Source organism: Protopterus annectens, chromosome 6.part0 (assembly GCF_019279795.1).
Source record: "Protopterus annectens isolate FY-2018-M chromosome 6.part0, PAN1.0, whole genome shotgun sequence".
Taxonomy (NCBI): domain Eukaryota; kingdom Metazoa; phylum Chordata; order Ceratodontiformes; family Protopteridae; genus Protopterus; species Protopterus annectens.
In genome coordinates this window covers 740773118-740796038 of record NC_056737.1, presented here as the reverse complement: position 1 = coordinate 740796038, position 22921 = coordinate 740773118, and the positions used below count along the sequence as shown (strand labels likewise).

The 22921-nt window shown below is 40.1% G+C and overlaps 1 protein-coding gene across 2 annotated transcripts in view; it reads left to right on the top strand.

Moving 5' to 3' along the window:
* Positions 1 to 21149: 21149 nt before the first annotated feature.
* TMEM260 (transmembrane protein 260) overlaps positions 21150 to 22921 on the top strand; it is a 1312140-nt gene continuing 1310368 nt past the window's right edge. Inside the window, exon 1 of one of the 2 annotated variants that reach the window (XM_044074429.1) lies at positions 21150 to 21507. In XM_044074429.1, coding sequence (XP_043930364.1) covers positions 21345 to 21507 — 163 coding nt within the window. In that variant the 5' untranslated portion in view covers positions 21150 to 21344. The remainder of the gene's footprint in view (positions 21508 to 22921) is intronic. The other variant, XM_044074428.1, reaches the window with a different exon arrangement.

Here is a 22921-nt window from a genome sequence, read left to right as displayed (position 1 = left end):
GAGCTCTAAGCTCAATAAAGCTAAATCCAATATTTCATTTTCTTCACTATCCGTAACTTCCTACACTTCCTCTATTTCTTCTGTCACATCCTCTACTCCTTCTATCACATTTTCATTTGTCCTTTCTCTGTTGTCCCCTTCTAGTGATTCCTGACTATCATATAGTCAGTCCTCACCCTCTTTGTCTTCAGTGGTTGCCTTCTTGTTTTTCTTGCAATCCCTTGCTAAGTGTCCCTTTTACTGCATTTAAAACATTCTCCCCTTTTCTTTCGCCCTTCAAAGTCCTCTGATCGCTGATCAGATTGTTTGTTTCCCTGGGCATTTTTCTTGCCCTTTTTCCCGGTCTGTACTACATAAACTTCTGCTCCATCTTCTACAGAAAATACTTGGGCTTTCTTTTTCTTTTTGCCATTAAAATGCCTTTTGGCATGCCTAGCATATTCAAGTAATGACTGTAACTGGCTTGTACGATGATCTACCATGTGTTTTGTAATAAAACTGCTTATGGGTGCAATACTGCTTTTCAAAAATGCATTCTTTAACTGCTGTTCATATGGGGAATCTTGTGTCTGATCTTCAGGAACCTGCATTCCATAGTGGTTATTAAAACATTCTAATAGTCTGGCATAATATTTGTCAACAGTTTCACCTTCTTGTTGGATGCATTGATTAATGCAAGTCCAGTCTGCCCTAGGCTTCCATTTCTCAGAGATTCGGTCTGTAAGACCTTTTACTCTGTTGTCTAGTTCTGCGCTGCTATGTGGGAGGGGTCTGTGTGCAGCATCACGGGGATTCCAGTTGCCACTAATCATGTGCCAATCTGGTCCCACAATTTGTCTAACTACTTTTTCTACCTCTTCTCTGTTTAAATTATAACTTAGCCTCATTCCTTGTAAATCTTCTGAGAACTTTCTAAAATTAACTTTTGGATGGGGAATTCCCTCAGTGGTTTTCCAGATATCTTCCGGAGTCCAGGGTCTATACACTAGAATAGTTGGATCCTGACCTTCTTGCCCTGCCTGAGGATTAGGTACTTCTATAAGTGGGCATATTTCTTCTTCACTCATAGATCATGAATTCCTAACCATTTGATATAACTCAATGTCTCCTTTTGAGTTACCTGCCCGTGTTCGAGACCTGGTCTCGATGGGATCTCTAATAAACGGTTTTGCTCTTGTAATGTCTCTATTTTCAGTGACAACAGGATATTGTGGGGGTGGACTAACCTGTTCACTTGCTTCGTATTCTGGTAAGGGAGGCGGAGGGGCCAATGCTATCACTAAGTTATTGTCCTCCTTATCTAAAAACATCGCTTTTGATTTATTATTCTTTTGTTCCCTACGGTTTACCTCCTCAATCCACCTGTGTGCCTGAGGAATTCGTAATTGGCGTTGCTTTTTTACCCGACCTTTGCAATCAGTTATGAGCTGTTTGACAAGTTTGACAAGCGAGGATTTTTCTAATTTACCATTGAATTCATACTTATTAACCCATTTTGAATAGTATTTAATATTATCAGTGCGCTGCGACTGCATGTATTTTGCATCTTCTGTTAACGGTGGATTTTGGGGTCTTTTTGTGCAATTATTACCCATTTTGTTCTACCCTTTTAATCGTTACGTAACCTCTCTTATTTTTTAACGTGGTACCACGGATTTTGTTATAATCTCTTCAGAATGACTGCCTACCTACTCTGTTTTCCCTGATCTATGACAAGACAGTAATCTTTTCTGTCCCTGACTTGTAAAAATACAGTCTTGACAAAAACAATATAAATCTAGTCCATGATCTAAAACAGAAAAAAGTAGATTCACCTTACCTGAGCCTTCGTGATTGATCATCTGGTTCGTGGAAACCCGTCCTTCAGTGGCAGATCAGAAAGTGGCTGGCCTCTTTTGCACGACAATTCAGTCAGAGGGCTTTTCAAAAAAGAAGAATCGATGTGGTTTCTTCCCCATACGGTTTCAAGCCACCTGGCCCGTCTGATCCAAGGCGAAGTGAGGGTTTCCGGTCCGAAGGACCAATCTGTCAAAGGAAAAAATTCAAAGACCAATTCATGTATGGTTCAGATATGGCATTTAATTACTTGCTGCAAGGAGACAAAAACATGCAAATACAGGGTTTTGCCTGACTACTAACAGGAAGTATGCTCTTCTTATACTGTTCTACAAAACGTTGCTTCCTATAGTTGACGTAATTAAACACAACTTTCTGTATTGTTCTACAGCAGATGTTACTCAGATTTTCTGCTGACATGACTGGATTTATGAAAAACATTTGAGAAAAACAACCTGGCCTTGGGGGCTTTAGCCCGCTACAAGCTTCTATTGTGTAGTTCTAATGCATGTGTTACATTTCAAGTTACTCTAGCTTAGACACTAGTAAACGCTGATTGCAGTTCATATATTTTCAAGCAGTCTTTGTTCTTATTATCAATAGCTTCTGCAACTGTGTATTTTCTCACAGCATAAGCGGAACTCCTTGTCTAAATCTCATAACATTAATACAAGCGATACATCTATTTATTATTTTCCTGACACAAGCAGAAATTATCTGCTTCCCTGTAAATTTCCAGAGCATAAGCAAAGATCATAACTGCGCATATTTCATGACAATACAAGACTGGAAAGCTTCTGCAGTTTATACAGATTTATTCAGTGTGAAATAGAATAAATGTGTTAACCCTTTTCAAACCTTAAATGCACTAAGCATATTACTAATACATACACTAATACATATTTTTCTAACAAGAGGCATCAAACTCCTATTACATTGCATGAAAGTTCTGGAGAGGGTGATTGGTAAACGGATACGCAGAGTAGTAGAATGTAAGATGGGAGATGAGCAGTTCATATTCACATCAGGATGCAGTGCAACTGACCTAATGTTTGTAGTGAGAAAGATAGCTGAGATGAAGGTAGAGATGAGGAAAGAGTCCATCTGGGCATTTATAGACTTGGAGAAAGTATATGACTAGGTCCGAAGAAAGCAGATCTGGTCAGTACTGCAGTGGTTCGAAGTCCCAGAAACATTGGTAGAATTATTGCAGGTTATGCCCAAGGATCCAATGACTCAAGTACAAACAGTGTTTGGCCTCACAGAGGGGTTTCCAGTGGGAGTGGGTGTACACCAGGCTTCAGCTCTGAGCCCACTGCTGTTCATACTGGTGATGCACTACATTAGTAAACAGGCTGGAGGGAACAGATCAACAAAGTTGCTGTATGCAGACGATGTGGCATTACAGGTAGACAATGAGCAAGGACTTCAGCAAAGGATAGGGGAATGGAATACAAACCTGAAGGCACATGGCATGAAACTAGGCACAAATAAGACAGTGGTAATGGCAGCAAAATGGGGAAATCAGAAGAAGCTGAAAATTGAGATAGAAGGGAAGATAGTGGAACAGGTAAATAGTTTCAAGTATATGGGAAGGGTGGTTGAGGAGAAGGGAAGTCTGAATGAAGAGGTCAAAGCTAGGATCAGAGGGCCTGCAGCCAACTGGCACACAGTCTCAGGTGTAGTCTATGACAGAAGAATGCCAAAGAAGCTGAAAAGTAAGGTGTACAAGACAGTGGTGCGACCAATACTACTGTATGGTACAGAAACCTGGGCAATAAAGGGAGAGTAGATGAAGAAGCTAGAGGTGAAGGAAATGAAGTGCCTGAGAAGGGTGGTAGGATGCACACCGTGGGACAGATGAAGAAATGAAAACATAAGGGCAGAAGTCAAACTATCTCCAATTGCAGAAAAGTTCAAAGAGAACAGAGTATAGTGGTTTGGACACATAAAGAAAAGCAGAAGACAATCTGGTGAAGAAGATTTGGGACAGACAGGAAAAAGGTAAGAGGAAATGAGGATGTGCAGCAAAGAGGTGGACAGACTGTGTGAAAGAAGATCTGCAACAGTCAGGCATGAGTGTCGAAGAAGGCAGGAGTATGGTATTGAATCGAGAGAGATGGCGACAGTTAACATGTTACCCCGACCCCATTTAGAAAATGGGAAAAAGGGTGCTGATGCTGATGATCTCTATGATTGTCAGAAAAAGGAATTCCACTAATCAAAGTAGGTGGAAATTTGGAACTTCTCAAACTTCTGACTTCATCTATGACCTTATCCAAATATATAGAAATATAACCCCTATCCAAGAATAGTTGTCTCAAATACATAACTTATTGATCAAAACTAACAAGCAAACTAATGAGTCAACATATACAAATAAATTCTAAATCGTAGTAAAAACAAGCTTCGGGGTAACCACGGAAATGTTCTCTCCTACTACAGGAGGAATTTAGCTCACAATTCACACGAAGTAATCCAAGCTTTATAGTGATGAACAAAATCAGGTATCATCGTTGTAAAAAACTGGTTTAATACGCAAAATAGGTTAGCACTTTCACATATGCTTCATCAGACCATTATTTTTTAAAAAATCTTTCAATGAACCTTTTATATCAAATCATCACGTGATGTAGTGATGCAACATTAATCAATTATTATTTAAAGATGCAACATTGTAAAAAGACTTCTCGTTGTTATACCTTTGTATCATACATAAAAATAAAATTATAAATAAAGCAGCCTAAATATCTAGCATTTAATCTAAACTATACAAGACAAAAACATTGTCAACATGTCTTATTTAAACACGAGAATCTCATAATATATATATCAATCGTGTATACCGTTTAAAAAATGCAGTCTAGATATATATGAAATGCAGTCTAGATATATATAAAAAATATATAAAAAATATACTATTACCTCCAATAATACACGCATAGTTCAATAAAATAACTTAAACAAGTACGCTACCCAATATTTGGGATGACTTCTATTCTTAATAAACCCTACCTCTCCCATAGGGTGCGAGTAAACAATGTCAGCTAGCTATATCATTAACAAACCAAAGTAATTGCTACCTAGGAACATATGTCTTCGTGCCTGAACAGCACTATTTCTAGGGCGTTTCGTGCAAACAATATAAAAGTGCCATAGTGCTTCATCACCATGAACTACACTGTTATAAAAATCATAAATCGAGCAGGTCATTTTCTTATAAACATTGTATAAATATTACAGTATATAACTTATTCAAATATGCCTCCTATAACAGCATTCTAGAACGCATGCATATGAAGCTGTTGTCTATGGATTCAGACATTTCTAATATAAAATACACGTCTAATTTGACACTTCAAAATACTCTAATTTAAGTTTTACTATGCTTAATATAGAGTCATGAAACAATAAATATAGCATACTAACCAAGCCTACTGTGGTATGCACTAAAAATTATAGGTTTCTATATTCCTATATTCATATTACAACGATATATATAAATCGACTATAAATAAACTCGAAGCTGTGGTAAACAATATAACAACAGTGTCTTCAGCTGAAATATGCGTCATGCTAATACTTCCTCATTTCATCACTATAAATACCGGACTACAATACATTTCTTTCTAAAAATATATTTCTTTCAAGTAAATATGGCTGGATATCCTAAGTAGGTATCGGTGGGATGTAACTGCAGAAATGCCTGGAGGCTCCACTAGGCTGTAATAAGAATATGAGACTCGTCCGACTTAATAAGCCTACAATTTCCAAGGCCAGTGGTGAGGCTACCCTTGTGAAGTGACATCACAAAAACTGTGAGCCACAACTGGGGACAAAGCCGGTTGCTAAAATCCAGTTGAATAGATTGAGTCGGTCTGAAAGTGCTTTTCGTGCTGTGCATTAGGCAGCTGGGTTTATTTTCCAAGTCCCATAGAGGATGTATTTTGTTTTTGAAAGTACTTTTACTAAATGTCCTTTGGCAATTAATAAGGAGTCAGAAACCTTCAAGGTATGTGAAGTTTGCTCTAAATTTATTTGCTAGTATGTTGTCAATATTCTCTGAATCTGAGAGGATGTTTTCATTTTGAATGAGCTCTGAGCAATACATAGTGTGTGTGTTTTTTTTTTTTTATACAAATGCTCCTTTTGTTACGTTACGACGGTGATTATCTTTAGCTTCCAATGCCAGTCTGAGATCTTGTGATTCAGTTCCTTCAGTTTCTTGATGTTCTCCTTGATTTGAGAGACTTCATTTTTGCTGTAAATTTCCTTTTACTGTATAGTTTCTGAGCTTGTGGGCCTCCATGTTTCTTCCTTAAATTTCTCCTTTTGATCTAGCTGGGACAGTTAATTTATCTGGGTGAGACCATTTGTCTGCATAAGCACTTGCATCTCAACATCTTGGGTAATACAGCTGTATTGGAATTTGTAGACTTTGTCAAAAAAGGTATTTGTACATTTGAAGTCCTTGAATTGTGTGAGGTTTGCTTCTGAAGGTTCAGAGAATTTGACTTGAAAAGTTACCAGTTTGTGATTAGATTTAACCAGTGAAGGGAATATTGTGGGAGTTGTACTTCCTACATGCTGTGTTTGTAAGGACCAGGTCAAGAAGTTTTGTCTTCTTGGTGGGGGTCTTGATAGTTTAGTCCTGGGGATTCTTGATGAAGTCTGAATGTCATAACCCTGTTTTCTCCTCTACTTCATATTGTAAATTGTTTATATTATACTAACTTACCTTTGTGGCTAAAATTTATCTTAACATGAAATCATTGCCCTTGTGTTTTCACATTGTCTAATTTGGTATACTTGTTTAAACTGCATGTTTTTTTCTATTTTTATTGTATTATTTCGAATGTTGTAAAATTACTGTTTTTAAAATGTTTTTGTAGTACTTGAGAATTTTTCTCCATAAGCTTCCACTGAAAATGGGCAACTACCCAGTCAGACTTTCCTGGTAACCAAATGTCACTAAATTAATATAGCCTACATTTCAGGCATAGGTTTTTTCAGTTAAATGTCAAGTAATCAGTCTCCCAGGATGACTGAATTTCTGTTTTATAGGTATCTGACATAGTTTTCATGAGACTTAAATATATAATACTAAGAACTTTAAAATTCTTAAAGACTGAAATTTGATAGTGGCAACAACCCCCTGCACCCCTTAATGCGTTTTAACCCTAATCCTGTGCCAACCCTCATCTTATACCTTACCATTAAAAAACTTCCTGTAATACTGCCACCACACAAGACATACTTGGAGGTACAGACACGCACCAACACACTATTAACATTACATCTGTCTGCCTTAACTAACACATGCCCTTACCCTAAACTGTGCACACTAAAGCCATACCCTTTCCAGAACACAGACTCCCACCTCTTCCCAAATCCCACTCACCTGTATCTATGAAACATACCATCTCTACTACCACGCATTTGTCAAAGAAACATATGTTCGATTTAAAATACGGGTGAACTACATGGTGAGTTAGTTTGTTTTTTTTTTTTTTTGGTGCATGACTATCTGTGAAAAGTACACCCCATCGAAAGGCAACTGGTTGAACACAACTTGTCCAGCAGCCTATCTAAACTGAAAAATAAACTTTTTTTTTGTGCGGGGGGGGGGGGGTGCACAAGCTACCCTGCACCCTCCCATTCCCTGTTAATATGTACCAACTCTGAGATCACACGACAGTGGGGAAAGGGCAAATTTCCCGATTCCCCACTATACATTGATCTTGCACACAACTTCTACTGGCAAGTTTGGTCAGCTGTACTGGCGTTTCTACAGGTTTGAGAAGCTGCAGTTATACACACATGCAGACAGGTAGCCTATATTACTCATATGTAATCCTCATGTGAGTGTAATGGTGTCATTATACATGCGTAAGTGCGTAATGTAACTTTTAATGTGTGCAAAGACTGTTACAAATTACCTACTGTACTCATCCCTCATTAGACCCATTATAGAGTACAACGCCCCATTTGGTATGTACCTCACAAGACATCTGCAACAGCTGGAAAGGTCGCAGAAATGCCTCACCAAAAGAATCACAGGCCTAAAGCAGATGCCCTATGCTGACCATCTAAAAAAAAAACTCCAGCTATACTTTGTGGCATATCATCTACTCAGAGGTGATCTCTGCTTAACATACAAGGCCATGTCAAACCCTGAGCTGTTGGACATGCTCCACTTAAAGAAATCCCAATCCCTCAGAGCCACATGCTCCAGGGATCTAAACCTTGTCATCACAATGAACAAAACATGGAGGGATAGGTTCCAGACCCAGAGACTCCCCTTACTCTGGAATAGACTGCCCATACATGTCAAGCAGAGCACCTCCTTGGCCTTCTTCAAAAGGAACCTTGACGATTGGATGGGAGATAGGAAATACACCCCAGGGATCACATCAGTCGCCCTGTTAGACAGGGGTCCAGGGAAGTAAATATTGTGGGAAGAAATATCCAGGGAGTTGTTATGACTAGGCTTGTATAGGCCCTAGGGCCGACAGCCTAGTACCAACTTTGAACCTATAAAAATGCAAGGTGTGTGAGACACAGAGGATAGACACAAACGCATAAATATAAAAGAGATGCTTGCCCTGAGAAGGGCACTCAACTCTCTGAATCATTTGGTCCCCAGGGCCTCTACAAGTTATTACAGACAATACCACAGTCACATTGACAAGTAAGGGGGAATAAGAATGTACCCCTTTGCAGACTGGCCATGTTAGCTTGGGATGCACATTCACAGCACATTCTCACTCTACAGGCATCCTGCATTTCATCAGAGCAAAACTGTGAAGCAGACAAGCTGAGCAGGACAAGGGCAGACAAGATCAGGGGTCTTCCAAGGTTTGATCCATCTGTGGGGAGCTCCTCAAATAGACCTATTAACCACCTCTCTGAACAATTAGCTGGCAAGATTCTGCTCCAGGACTCCATGCAAGAAGGCCTAGAAGATAGTGCCTTTTTCTTTGACAGGAATGTTCCTGTATGCTTTTCTACCCTTTCCACTGATATCCAGGTACATCTGAAGATTCAAAAGGAATCTTCCAAGATCATTGTGGTGACTCCCTTCTGGCCCATGCAACCATGGTTCTCCCTTATTTTGGAAATAGCCAGGGGTAATTACCATGAACTTTGTCACAGACGGGATTTACTCAAACAAGGACAGGGAGGTATGATACATCCTGACCCCAATTAACTTAAACTGACTACCTGGATAACAGGGTCTTAGTTCCCTTTAGGCACCTGTATACTAAGGATGTGTAGTGGGCATTAATGGAGACAAGAAAGCGTCCTTCAAGAAAACTGTGTGTTAGTAAATGTAAAGGGTTTTCTAGTTGATGCTCTGGTTTTAAAATATTGCTGTGAGTTACTATCCTATGACCTTTCTTAATCCTCCATCAAGGTTCATTTATTGGCTATTTCAGCATGTCTGCTCATGGATCCTCCTCTTTCAATGCATTCCCATGTCAAACATTTTTTGTAAGGGGTTTTGCATAAGAAGCCTCTAGGAAAACTGGTGGCCTCTTCTTGGAATCTTAATTTTGTGTTGGAGAAAATAACACTTGCTTCATTTGAACTGGCTAACCTTGACTTCAGGTTCTTAACAAGGAAAACAGTTTTTCTGATTGCTCTAGCCTGTACAAGAAGGTTTTCTGAGTTGCAAGCTCTTACGATTAGTCAGCCCTATCTCATTTTCTACAAAGACAGAGTCTTTGAGAACTAGTCTTTTTTTTGTGCCTAAAGTGGTATCAGACTTTACTTTAAGCCAAACTATCCATCTCCCCATTTTCTTTCCTGAACCTAAAAATGAGGGAGAGGATACTACATACCTTGGATGTTTTCAGACAACTTATGCACTGTCTTGAGAGAAGTAAATCTTTCAGATTTTCTGATCAATTGTGCATGTCTTGTGAAGGAATGAAGAAGGGACAACCTGTGTCAGAATACACTATTTCAAATGGGCTGTCTAAGGCTATTACCTTTTGTTATATCCACCACAACAAAACTATTTCAGACAGGGTCAAGACCTACTCAACAAGTGCCTTGGTTTCATTTATGGCTTTTTGGAAAGGGTTGGATTCTAGAATTGTTCTAGAAGGTGCAACGTGGTCCTCTGTACATACTTTTACAAAGCACTATAAGCTTGATTTCTTCTCTAGGTCAAGATCAGGCTTTGCTAGGATGTCTCTCCTTCCACTCCCTAAATGTGGTAAACTAGGGTAATCTACCCACATAGCTAAGGCTACTGCAGCAGTGATCGATATGATGAACATAATACAGCTGTGTAAATAAACTTACCATAACAGTAGATGCTCGAATGATCACTGTTGTAGTAAACCGCTCCCTCCCTCCATCCTCCTTGTTTTTGAATGTTTAAGTCAGGCTGTGGACATTTATTTTTGTTGTTCCTAGCATTGCCCTTTCATGGCTCAGCCTACCTCTCTTTGTTGTTATGAAAGCTCTGAAGAGGTTGGTGCCCAAACCTGTCTTTTCAAAGTCAGCACAGCTCGAGCTGCCTGACAGTTTGGGCATGTAGAAGATGTTCTGAAACATTGGAAGCTGGCTGGCTGTTATATCATATGCAGACTATAACCCATATAGCTAAGACGACTACTACAGCAGTGATCATCAGGGGAACTCATGGTATTGGATGTTGGGATGCATTCCCCCAGCTAAAAAAAAAGAACTTTTTAAACTGAATTATCAGCAGGTTATGCAGACAAATACTGTACAACTGTATATTTGTATGCTGAAATATTAATAAACCATCCAAGCACTACTGTCAAGATTATACCATTTTTTCTTTACAACGCAGATCACTGTCAGATAAACTGCACTTCCTCAGCTGACTTAAATTACAAAAATGTCCACCAGACAGTCTTTCACAGTCACTTTTATCTAGTTTCAAAACTTTGTGCTTGATGAAACAATCTTTTTCTGCATTGAAGCATTCTTTGTCTGCATCCTTTTCTCATCCAGAGAAAAACAGTTTTCGGCAGGCTGAAATTTTCTTCCATTGTTAAGACAGTCTATAACTGTTTTGCTGTGTTAGCCATTTCCCTTTATTCATTTGAATATCTAAATACAGTCACCTGTTTATGATAGTTTAAAAAGCTTCTGTTGTTAATGCCATTTGTTACAAAAACATTCAGATGTATAATACTTTTTGTTTTACACAAGCACATTCTGTTAAGCTAATCATATTTGTTTACAGCGTATTTCTTTTCTGTACTTGCAGATGCTGTGTTCTAAAAATATCACACTGTTACAATGCTAGAAAGCAGTTTTGCCAAACCTCTGTTACTGTGAAGGAAAAAAAGTTCTACCAAATTATATATATATTTCTATCAAATACATGTTATTACTATAAATGAAAACAGTTTTACTTTATATAATTCTATCAATTCCCCCATTTTTTTTTGAAAACCAAAAAAATGTTAATGAAAATTTAAATCAAACTTTGATTTTTTTTTACCACCTACATTAATTACAGTAGATACCTGACTGACAGTCTTTTTAATACAAAGTTTAACACACTTGCATGTTATTATTAGGGCTGTCACCTTTCATTCTGGCTTAAACTGGATCAAGGCCACAGCCCTAGCATCACTAGTAACTTCACCCATTTCCACCCCACTCCCGTCCAAGCCCCACCCATTTTGTGATGTAGCTGTGGGCGTCAGGTGATGGGAACACCCTTTTTTCCATTCCTGATGCCAGCTTTCTGTTGATTTATTATGCTTTTCTGTAAAAAAGGCACAGTAAATCCACCGATTTTACACACTCCGATAGTCTGTTTCCATTCTTGAAACAGAATACTGGAGACTCTACAGTGTTTTCTGAACTACCGAACAATCAGTTTGATTTCTGGATAGTCCACAAAAATGGATAGGTTGCAACCCTACTTATTATGATTAACAAAATAATAGCTACTATAGCAAGTAAAACTATGATAGTTTTTTTTTATCATTTTACTGGATGCAAATGCTTCAAAACATATTGTACAGCCTCTAGCTCAGCCCTTTGTACTGACAGGTATCCTGGTAACTTAACCATAATTGGTTTGTTTTCCTTTTGCAATGTCACTATTGCAAACCCAGTATAGTACTTTTCATCCTTTCAAAAACATGCACCATCCACATACACTGTAGAAATGTGGCACCTATAATTTGCCTTTAATGGTGACTTATATGTTTTTTCCAAATCTGCCATGTTGTCATGCACTTTCCCTTTATATCCAAATAAAATTGAATAAGTTGTACTTGTCCCGTCTGTATTTGTACATTCTTTGTACTGAAAGTAGTTATCCATTTTTCCCTTTATTCACTTTAACGTCTGTGCACATTCAACTGTTTATGATATTTTAACAAGCCTCTATTTTTAATGCCATTTGTAACAAAAACATTCAGATGTATAATACTTTTTGTTTCACACGAGCACATTATGTTAAGCTAATTATATTTGTTTACTGCATATTTCTTTTCTGTACTTGAAAACCCTGTGCTCTCAAAATATCACATTGTTACTATAATAAAAAGCAGTTTTATCAAACCTCTGTTACTGTAAAAAAAACAGTTCTACCAAATTATATATTTTTTTCTATCACATTCATGCTATTACTATAAGGCAAACCCATTTTACTTTATATAATTCTATCAGAAATGTTCTAACTCAAGAAGTCAACTATTATTTTCAAATTAAAAATAATAGTTGATTTTCTCAGAGGATATACAAAAAAATTAGCTTTTTACAATTGCTGGTCTGTTTTGAAATCAGTCCAGTATTAGGCTTCCTGATCATCAAGTGAGTATGATCGGCAGCACTCAGCAGTGACAGAAGTGTCACTCAATGAACAACTCACCTAATGGCTTCACATACCTCTCAACTGTTTAGATTTTTGCAGAATATCCAGATTTTTTCCTCATATTTCAGGCTGTCCTTGTAAAATTTGTGGTTTTCTAGAAAATCACTGAAGATTGAAGTCAATAAATAATGACATACATTTGAGTTTTGTACTTCATATCCTTCAGTAAATGCATGCTAACAGAAATCCTATTATTCTTAGGTTCATAGGTTCATACTAGGCTATCTGCCCTAGGGCATTTATAAACCTAGCCAGAGTGTGTTTGGCTTTCACCACCCATTTTAAATTAATTTTGCTATGCCCTTTTTCGAGGTTAGTATATTGTGCCCCTGTCTAACAGTGACACAGAAGTGATACCCGGGGTAAACCTACGATCTCCCATCCACTCATCAAGATTCCTCTTGAAGAGAGTCAATGAGGGACTCTGCCTAACCTGGACTGGGATTTTATTCCAGAGTGAAGGGAGCCTCTGGGTTATGAATCTGTCCCTCCAGCATGTCCCATTTATTTCAGTGCTGAGGTTCAAGTCTCTCGAGCGCGTAGCTCGATGGGATTTGGATTTTCTGAGGTGCAGCATGTCCATTAATTCCGGGTTGGACATGGCTTTATACATCAGGCACAGATCGCCTCTGAGCAGGTGGTATGCCACTGAGTAGAGCTGGAGTTTCTTTAACCAGGCAGCATATGGCATCTGTTTGAGCCCTTTGATCCTCTTGGTGAGGTACTTTTGGGGTCTTTCCAGTTGCTGCAGGTGTCTGGTAAGGTACATCCCAAAAGGGGCATTGTACTAAATTATGAGCCTGATGAGGGATGAGTAAAGAGGCACGATGACCTCCCCTGATCTAGATGTCAATCCCTTTATGATTAGGTTTTTCTAACCACTTTGGCCACGTGGTTGTCAAATGAGAGATTGCTATCAACTTGGGTCCCCAGGTCCCTAATTACTTCTTCTGTATTTAATGGATTACCACCTATGTGGTAATTTGTGGGCACTTTGTTTTTGCCAAAGGGGATGACTATACACTTTTTGGCGTTTAACTTGAGGCCATGGCTCTGGCACCAGTTGTCTGTTTCTATGAGGCCCTTTTGGAGGATGCTTGTGTCGGCTGGAGAGTCGATTATGGCGCCCAGTTTGCAGTCATCTGCGAACTTGGTCAGCCACAGTCCTTCCGTGTTGGCCTGTACCTCCGAGAAATATATACCGAACAAGAGAGGTCCCAGGACTGAGCCTTGAGGGACGCCACTTGTAACTGGTTTGGAGTCTGACATGGCTCCAGCAATTCTAACCATGTGGGTTCTGTCCTTGAGCCAGTTTGCAACCCATCTAGTGACATAGGGGTTTATATTTAAGCTGGTGAGCTTATCTATAATGCCCAAGTGGGGTATTGTATCAAAGGCTTTTGCGAGGTCCAGGTAGGCTTTGTGCACCACCTTCCCCTCCTCAATGGCCTTGGTGACTGTTTCAAAGAAATCGACCAGGTTTAAGAGGCAGGATCTGCCCTTAACAAAGCTGAACTGGGTAGGATCCAGTGTCTGCAGGTCCCCAATATCTTTATTTATGAGGTCCATGATGATCCTTCCCATAGCTTTGCAGACCAAGCTAGTCAGGCTTATGGGGCGATAGTTTCAGGATCCGTTGAGACACCACCTTTGTGGAGAGGGACCACTGTTGCTGTACGCCACTCTTTGGGTACATATCCTGTAGTAAGGCTGAGATTGAACAGTAGTTTTATGTTTGGGTTTAGCTCTTCTTGGAGTTCATGTAAGACGCAGTCCGGGACACCATCTGGTCCCATTGATGCTGTGTTTTTTGCTTTGGAGAGGGCGGTGCTTACCTGAGCATCTGAGATGTCAGGGGAGCAGCACTCTGCTGGGATAGATATTTGCCCTTTTGGTGGGGAGGGTGGGGAGACGTTTGCGCTGAACTTGTCAGCTAGGATGTTGGCAATGTCTGTGGGTTTGGTGTATTTTTTTGTCATTTTGGACTAATTCTGAGCATATCTGGGAATTCCCACCCAGGTTCCTAACATAACTAAAGAAAGCCTTGTGATTATCCTTAGTGTCCTGTGCAATTTTTCTCCCGAAGCTGGCCTTAGACGATTTTATGAGTGCTCATAGTTTTTTGCTAATACTGATCAGAGATGCCTTCCCTTTTTGGGATTTTGCTCTATCATGTATTAGCTTCCTCCTTCTATTGTATAGTTTGTTTATGGCTGGGGTCCACCAGACAGGACATCTGCCTTTGGAGGATTGGGTCTTGGTTTTATTTGGGATTGCATGATCCATGCATTCCTGAAGGTGTTCATAGAATGCGTTTATAAAGGATTCTGCGGTCTGGGACGTATTTTCCACAGGCCCGGGGGCTTTGAAGGATTCCACCTTGGTTTTGAGGAGTGTGAAATTTGCTTTAGAGAAGTTTTTCACTGTGGTTTTCTGGGCAGGGGGTGGGGTCGGGATGTGATTACCCGGTGAGATTAGTTTATGGTCTGATCTTACCAGTGAGGAATACACTTCTGGTCTGGAGCATAGAGTCCCCATGTTGGTGATGATCAGGTCCAGTATGTTTTCCCCTCTTGTGGGAGTGGTAACAAGTTGTTCCATAGCATTTGAGTTTATAAATTCTAGAAACCTTTAGGCTAGGGTGTTGGAGCTAGAGTAATGCTCCCAGTCTATGTTTGGGTAGTTGAAGTCGCCCAATATAATGATGTTTGGAGAGACCTTCATATTTTCCAGTGTTCTCAGGAAGGCCGAGTGGGGTTCCTGGGTTTGGGAGGGTGGTCTGTAGCAAGCTATAAACTGGAAGGCAGTTTTACCCACTGTTAGTTGCACATGAATAGTCTCTGATGCTTCGTGCTGTGCCACCAACCTGGAGGTGTGGGTATCTTTGACAAATATTGATACTCCCCCTCCTTTTGTGGTTCGGTCCAAGTTTTGGGGCTGAAAAGCATGGTATGAGGTATAACCTGGTAGTACTGGGGTGCTCTAGGGAGCCTTGAACCAGGTTTCTGTTACTGCACAGATATCGATGTTCTCCATGCTAAGGAGAGTTTAGAGTGTGTGCATCTTGAGGTTTAGACTTCTGGCATTGAGTAGCATTACTCTTAGTTTCTTATCCCTTGTGATACCTATGGAGGTGGGTTTGTCTTTTGAGCCTTGCCTAAAAAAGGCACTATGGGGGTAGCAAGAGCCTTTGCCAATATCCGAAAGCCCAGGGGTGACAGGTGCAAGCCGTCCCTAGCGTAGCATTGTGGCTTGTCGAGTATGTCATCCCAGGCTGACAGGCATTGGATCCCCCTTTGAATGACACCAATACTTAAGCCAATTGTTGAAATTGATCATCTTGTCTTCATATTGTGGCATCATTCTTGGTGAGGGTAAGATGCTACTCAAGGTCAGGGTCATACAGGCCTGGGATACATGCTCAGAGAGCTCCTCTATGTCTCTTTTCATGTAGTCCAGGGAGGTACGTCTCAGGTCATTCACACCAGCATGGACAATGACTGAGTCATATTTGTACTTGCCTTGGAGTGACCTGAGTGCTTGTGTTATGTGGCGGATCCTAGCGCCCGACAGGCAGCTCACTGTGACCTTCTCCTTGTTCAGCCTGGTGAGCGGGACTTCAGTGTGCCTGACGATAGAGTCACCTATTACAAGTGTATCAGGTGTGTTGTTTAGCCTTAAGGGCTGTGACTGTTCGGCACACTGGCTTTGTGAGCTATGTGTTGCACGTGTTTAGTTTTGGGGTAGCGGTTGCTTGGGTGTCTGCTTTGGAGGTCTCTCTTGCTTAGGCAGATTTTTATTTAGAGCCTCCGAGTATGTTTTTGTGTGTTTATGTGTTTGGTTTGCTGTCGTGGTAGGTCTATGTGAGACTAGAATTGTAGTGAGTGTGGTTTCCTTCTCCTCCTGACTGGTTACGCCAGTACTGAGTTGAGAGAGCTTAGCCTCCAGTTTGGCTATATGGTTGCATCTCTCACATGTGTTGGAATTTATTGGGAGGAGGAGAGGGTTGTCTGTGTACATGAGGCAGTTGTAACATTGCCTCAAGATTCCCAGATTCACCAGCTGGACCGGAGAGGAGATTGACAACTAACCTTTGGATATGCTAGAATAGTATTGGGAAGTCCTTTATAATTGAAAAAAGGGCCAATGGGGAACAAGGTACTCAAGGGGAGTTTGTGAGGGTGTAGTGCTTTTAATTTTTTAGTGCTGACTTATATAATTGCTTTAGTGAGCAACTGCCAGGTAACTTAAACGCAATGTGTTACAGGTAACTTAAATGCAAAAACGACAAACAGTAACTTTCTTTCAAGTGAAACAAGGAAATAAGTACAGTAAGCAATGCAGATATCACTAGGGATCCACAGAAGCGCTGAAAAGCTGCGTTTTAGGTGGAATTAACGTTTCAGGGAAATAACAAGCAAACAAACAACAAGCATACAAACAAAGCTAGATTCAGCAGGCCTGGATCTAGTCTATGCTACAGCAAATATGGTGTACCAATTTCAGTAAGAAACAGTTCAAATATGCAGGCACTATAAGCCTTTAACCATTCTAGCTACTTTCTAAGTTTATGAGAACAATATTTAAAATCTGTCCCTATTTTTGGACCTTTGTCCACCCATTATTTTAGTCTTTTCTCCAGATTTCATGCGCTAAAAGGTTGAGAGGTATGAGGCTGCATGATGCAGCAAGGAGCTCTTCCTCCTGGCTCAAGTTGTCTCAAATGACTCAGGCAGCATGAACCAAGGAGAAGGAAGTAGTTAATGTGGAAGAGGAAGCATGAGTGCTGGAAAAGGATTTTTTTAGGCATTATGTGTGATACTGCCAGGATGTGGGAAAAAGCTAACTACTTAAAGTGTGTGTGTGGGAGACTGTTTCATTTTAATGTCAGTGAAGTGCTTGTGCACACATGGACAAACTACTGAAGGAGTCATTGAGGGAAATGTTTCATTTTGGTGCTTGTGCATAGATGGACATACTACTGAAGGAGTTTGTGGAAATACTACTGAAGGGATCATTGGGGAAATGTTTCATTTTGATGCCAGTGAAGTGCTTGTGCATACATGGACAAACTACTGAAATGGTCATTGGGGGAAATTGTTTGTGCATAAATGGACATACTACTGAAGGGGTCATTGGGGGAAGTGGTATCATTTTCTGCTTCTGCACACATAAATTACGTTGTCCAACTCTTGCTATTTTTATTTTATGGGGGTTAACATAAGGGGACTTGGATTAGCATATTGGTTGAGATGTTTACCTTATAAACATAAGATACAAGGTTTGAATCTTGGCTTTGAGAGAAATTAATTAATTAGACTTAAAATGGCCCAGAAGGGCAGCTAGCCTAAAACCAGCCTATGAACATATTTCACTCTGATATATTCAGTCAATAAAGTTGGCTTTAATTGTTGGAAGCAGGGGTTGTCTGTGGATAAAAGTGATTGTTGTCATTTGTTTAAAATAAACTTTCATTATTCTGGCTTTGCAGAAGTAGTGTGCATATTTTTTTTCACTTTCTGTAACAGTCAAACATCAACATTGAGCTCGATAAGTAGCTGTCTGTGGTGGTCTGAGCAGGAAGTGTGATCACTGGCAGAGTGTTACACTGAGTAGTGCTGCCATATAACAGCATTTGGTTCTCCTGGTGAGTTTTGGCTGTTCATTTCCCCTATGTAAAGTCCTTTTCTCTTTGTGGATTTTACACAAGTGCTTCAGTTTCTTCTCCTAGACACTCAGCAGTATTATATATGCCTCTGGATATTTGTTCTTTTACTTGTCATACCAATTTAACACCAGAGTGGTACAGAGAAGATAACTGACTTTTTGGAGGGTTAGGAAGGCTGAATGTATTTCCTTACTCATGATTTTTTTTTTTCATGCCTTCATCATTAAGGCAAACGTTTGTTAAAAAAGTCTAAGGTGCACCTTAGAGTCTTGGTCAGTTGCAGAGTGTTAAAACATGGGGGGGGGGGGGTGAAGTTAAAAAGTAGGAAACAAGTAGTAATCTGACTGGATGGTGTGGGGCCATATGAGGGGAAAACAGAGGATGGCTCTAGGGGAGACTAGTGGGTAACAGACAAACCCATGGAGTGTTGATTATGGCTAGACATCTAAGGTGTATATAGTTAGTAAAGTGGCTATAATGAGTGGGTTTACACAGAAGCAGTTTAGAGGCTGGCATAATGGTTAAGGTGCTTACTTTGCAAACACAACGTACAGGGTTTAATTCTCAAATGGGATGATAAGCTAGGCTTAAAATGGACCACAAGGGCAGTTAATCTAGTACTGACCTATGAATGAAAGTGAATGACCACATCTGTTAGATCACAGGTAACACTGACCTGCTGTACTACAGCCCCACCCTATTGTATGTGGCTCCACACATTTAGTTGCTTCCTACAACCCCCCTCCCCATTACCAGCCGCCATTGGTGATAATTAAACAGCTTATGCTATTAAACATTTGTACTTTGTTTAACCTTCAATGATAATTTCTAATATTAAATGAGTGTCAAATGCAATGCATATTGTTATCTTACAGCACAATTGGTTAACACTTTAAGTTCACGTTAAGAACAAAATGTCTTCAGCTTTTCCCGGTTAGGGGTCGCCACAGCGGATCACCTGTCCGCTTATAATTGGCAGTAGATTTTTAGGGTGTTGGGTTGCCAGCCTAGTGCCCTGCCTTCAAAGAAGACACACCCACTCGCACATGCACCTATCTGCATGTCTTTAAAGTTCACTCGACCACATTTGGAACAAATTTAAAGTGTTATTCTTAAGTTCACATTAAAAATTTTCTTCTTTCGGCTTTTCCCGGTTAGGGGTTGCTACAGCAGATAGCATATGTCTGCTCATGATTGGCAGGGGAGTTTTACAGTGTCGAGTTGCCAGCCAGTTGCCGGCTTCCAACCTTCCACAGATGACACACACATGCACACACTCACACCTAGGGCCAATTTGGAGTGTCCAATCCACCTACAGCATGTCTCTGGGATGTGGGAGGAAACCGGAGCACCAGGAGGAAACCCACGTGACCACAGGGAGGACATGCAGACTCCACACAGAAGACACCCCAGTTGAGGATCGAACTGGAGAACCTCTTTCTGTGAGGCAGTAATGCTAACTGCTGCACCACCACGGCCTCCATAGCCGGCCTAAGGCATAAGCCAACTAGGCGGCCGCCTAGGGCGCCGCTGTAGCAGGGGCGCTTTTCCAGTATTTATTTGGTGTAGGTAGACCAGGATGGGGGTACCTGGGTGGTGTGGGGGGGTGCCGTGGAGCCCTTTTGCCTAGGGCACCAGCTGACCCAAGGCCACTGCTGACGGCCTCCCAAAGTTTAATACTTTAAATTTGTTCTAAACATCATCATGTGCATTTTATATATACTATTAACATATTATTTACGTTGCATAGCTAAAAATGCCATTAAAATATCTGGAAAAAATTCACCATTAAAAATATGATTAAGACTAATATACCAAGACTACCATTCGGCATAGCTCTCAACCTTCCATGTCCAAAATGAGGAATACTAGCCCTTATAATGTGGAACAAATGGGCAAAATGTGGAACACATACTAATGGCTTACTAACAACTTCAACTAGGAAGGTCATAGGATGGTTAAAATATGCTGGTTTTACTTATAGAGAAGATCTTTTAATGAATTAATATGATTCATTTCTATTTACAATAGATTTCACTTTAAAAAAATTCCTAACACCGAATGTGTGACTTAGTCTTTCAATGTGGAACTTTGAGGGAACTTCGAGGAACATGAACTTTTTAAGACCCCAAATGAGGTACGTTCCTTGTAATGAGGTACACTTGAGAGCTATGCCATTCGGTCATAAGTAATGGCGAAGAATGGACACTACCGCTGTCCAGTTACAGACTACACTCTGTAAAAAATAAATAAAACAGGAAATAGTGCAAAATAAACCCACTAGGACAGAAATTTAGCTGAAACGGAATTTTTACCATATCAGCAAATTAACATATCGCTACCTCGATGGCGATGTGCTGTATCGACCCAAATTCATCAATTTGCAATAGACTTACAAAGGTTCTGAGCTTGATAATAATAATAGTCGCTCATCTAAATCCGTGATACCAACTGTATGGGGGTGCACGACAGCAGTGATATAGATTAGCCAGTCCTGGTCTACACTACTTCCAAATAAATTATACTGTAAAACTGACAGAATCTTCTCCATGCTGTGTGAATAATTATTACTTTTGTTTGTTTTGATGAAAATATGCACATTGTAAACACCAGATGGGCAGCTTACGTTGTAAAAATGGATCATGACCTTTACTTAGCCGAGTAAAATTTGGGGTCATTACTAATAAATTTTTTACCTCGTAATAACGAGCAGTCCAGTTACCACTTCCCTCATGAATGAAGTGCGCTCAGACGTAGAAACGTCTCAAAACGTAAGGACGTATTCTGGTTTCCTAGAAACTACCTAGTATGCTTCTAAAATACACCGCTGCAGATGTCTAAATGTTTTGCTAGCAGGATCTCTTTTCTCCCCAAGACTTAGCAGTTTTGTTGAGACTTCTGACACCCACCAACAGAACTGTAGGATCGCAACGTGGCTGTTTTTGCAAACTCGTTGTTTCAATGGTTTCTGCTAAAAACGCCAGTAAGCATCCTGAAGAAAGTTCAAGACGGGTCATTGCAAACGAATTTCGGTATGATGTCCTTACATGCTACTCCGTGGCTGTATGTGTTGCTGCAGTCTACATAAAAACCCTACACCCTTCAGTGGCTGGTGGAGATTCAGGTACAGTACCTCAGTCTTCTGAAATAAATTCTTGATGCCCACTTTTTCCTAGCTTGATTAGTAATCAATCAATGATTACACATCCCAAGACTGTCAGATTCAAGAAGGTCCCGCTTCACATGTAGGATAGTTAACGTGTGAATTGCATTGCAAAATAATGGAGATCCATACGGTTATCTTATGTTTGTGAAATAATTCTATTGTCTGACAAGTTTTGCCTTGTTCTGCACAAAATAAGATAGCTGATATTTACTGTTACAGTAAAATAAATGTTTAGCAGATCGCTACAGAGGAGACCGTCAGAGAAAGCTGCATTTTTTCTTGATACTGTACTAAGCAGTGTTTGGAACAAGTATCACAAATTTAGTAGATGAGGGAGGAATTCGCAAAATGTTTTTGAGTCCGTGCTGAACCCCTGACTGTAACATAGTAAGTTTGGGAAGTGCCATGGACATATTTACACTGCTTCATTTCTTGTGTGTGGTTTATGCTTTCACTTTCGTCAGAAGATTTATTTGTTTACATTTATGGACATTTTTCCCTGGTCAGATAGTGTAGTTAAAAATTGAGTTTGTAGTGCCTTTGTTACTGTAAAAGGTATTTGTGTCACAAACTTGATTCCTGTTATTTGTTTACGTTTATGGACATCTTTCCCTGGTCGGATAGTGTAGTTAAAAATTGAGTTTGTAGTGCCTTTGTTACTGTAAAAGATATTTGTGTCACAAACTTGATTCCTGTTTTGTTCTATTTATTTATTTATTATTTATTGACATTTGTTGATCGGGCAAGTCCACTGGGTCGGGAATCCATTTTCAGTGGAGGCCCGGGGAAAAAAGCTTCACAGTTAATATAGTCAAATAAAAATATAGACACTTGACAAAAATGTTTTTAAAAGTGGAAATATGCAAAAATAAAAAAAAAAATATAAAACTAATAGTGACAGATCCGTTTAAGGTGGAGGTGGGATTACATCAAGGATCAGTTCTGAGTCCTTTCTTATTTGCAGTGGTGATGGACAGGTTGACAGATGAGATCAGACAGGAGGCCCCGTGGACTATGATGTTTGCAGATGACATTGTGATCTGTAGTGAGAGTAGGAATCAGGTTGAGGAGACTCCGGAGAGGAGGAGATATGCTCTAGAGAGCAGAGGAATGAAGGTCAGCAGGGCTAAGACAGAATATATGTGTGTAAATGAGAGGGAGGGTAGAGGAATGGTGAGGATGCAGGGAGTAGAGTTGGTAAAGGTGGACGAGTTTAAGTACTTGGGATCAACAGTTCAGAGTAATGGTGAATGTGGAAGAGAGGTGAAGAAGAGAGTATAGGCAGGGTGGAATGGGTGGAGAAGAGTGTCAAGAGTGATTTGTGACAGACTGGTACCAGTAAGAGTGAAAGGGAAGGTCTACAAGAGGGTAG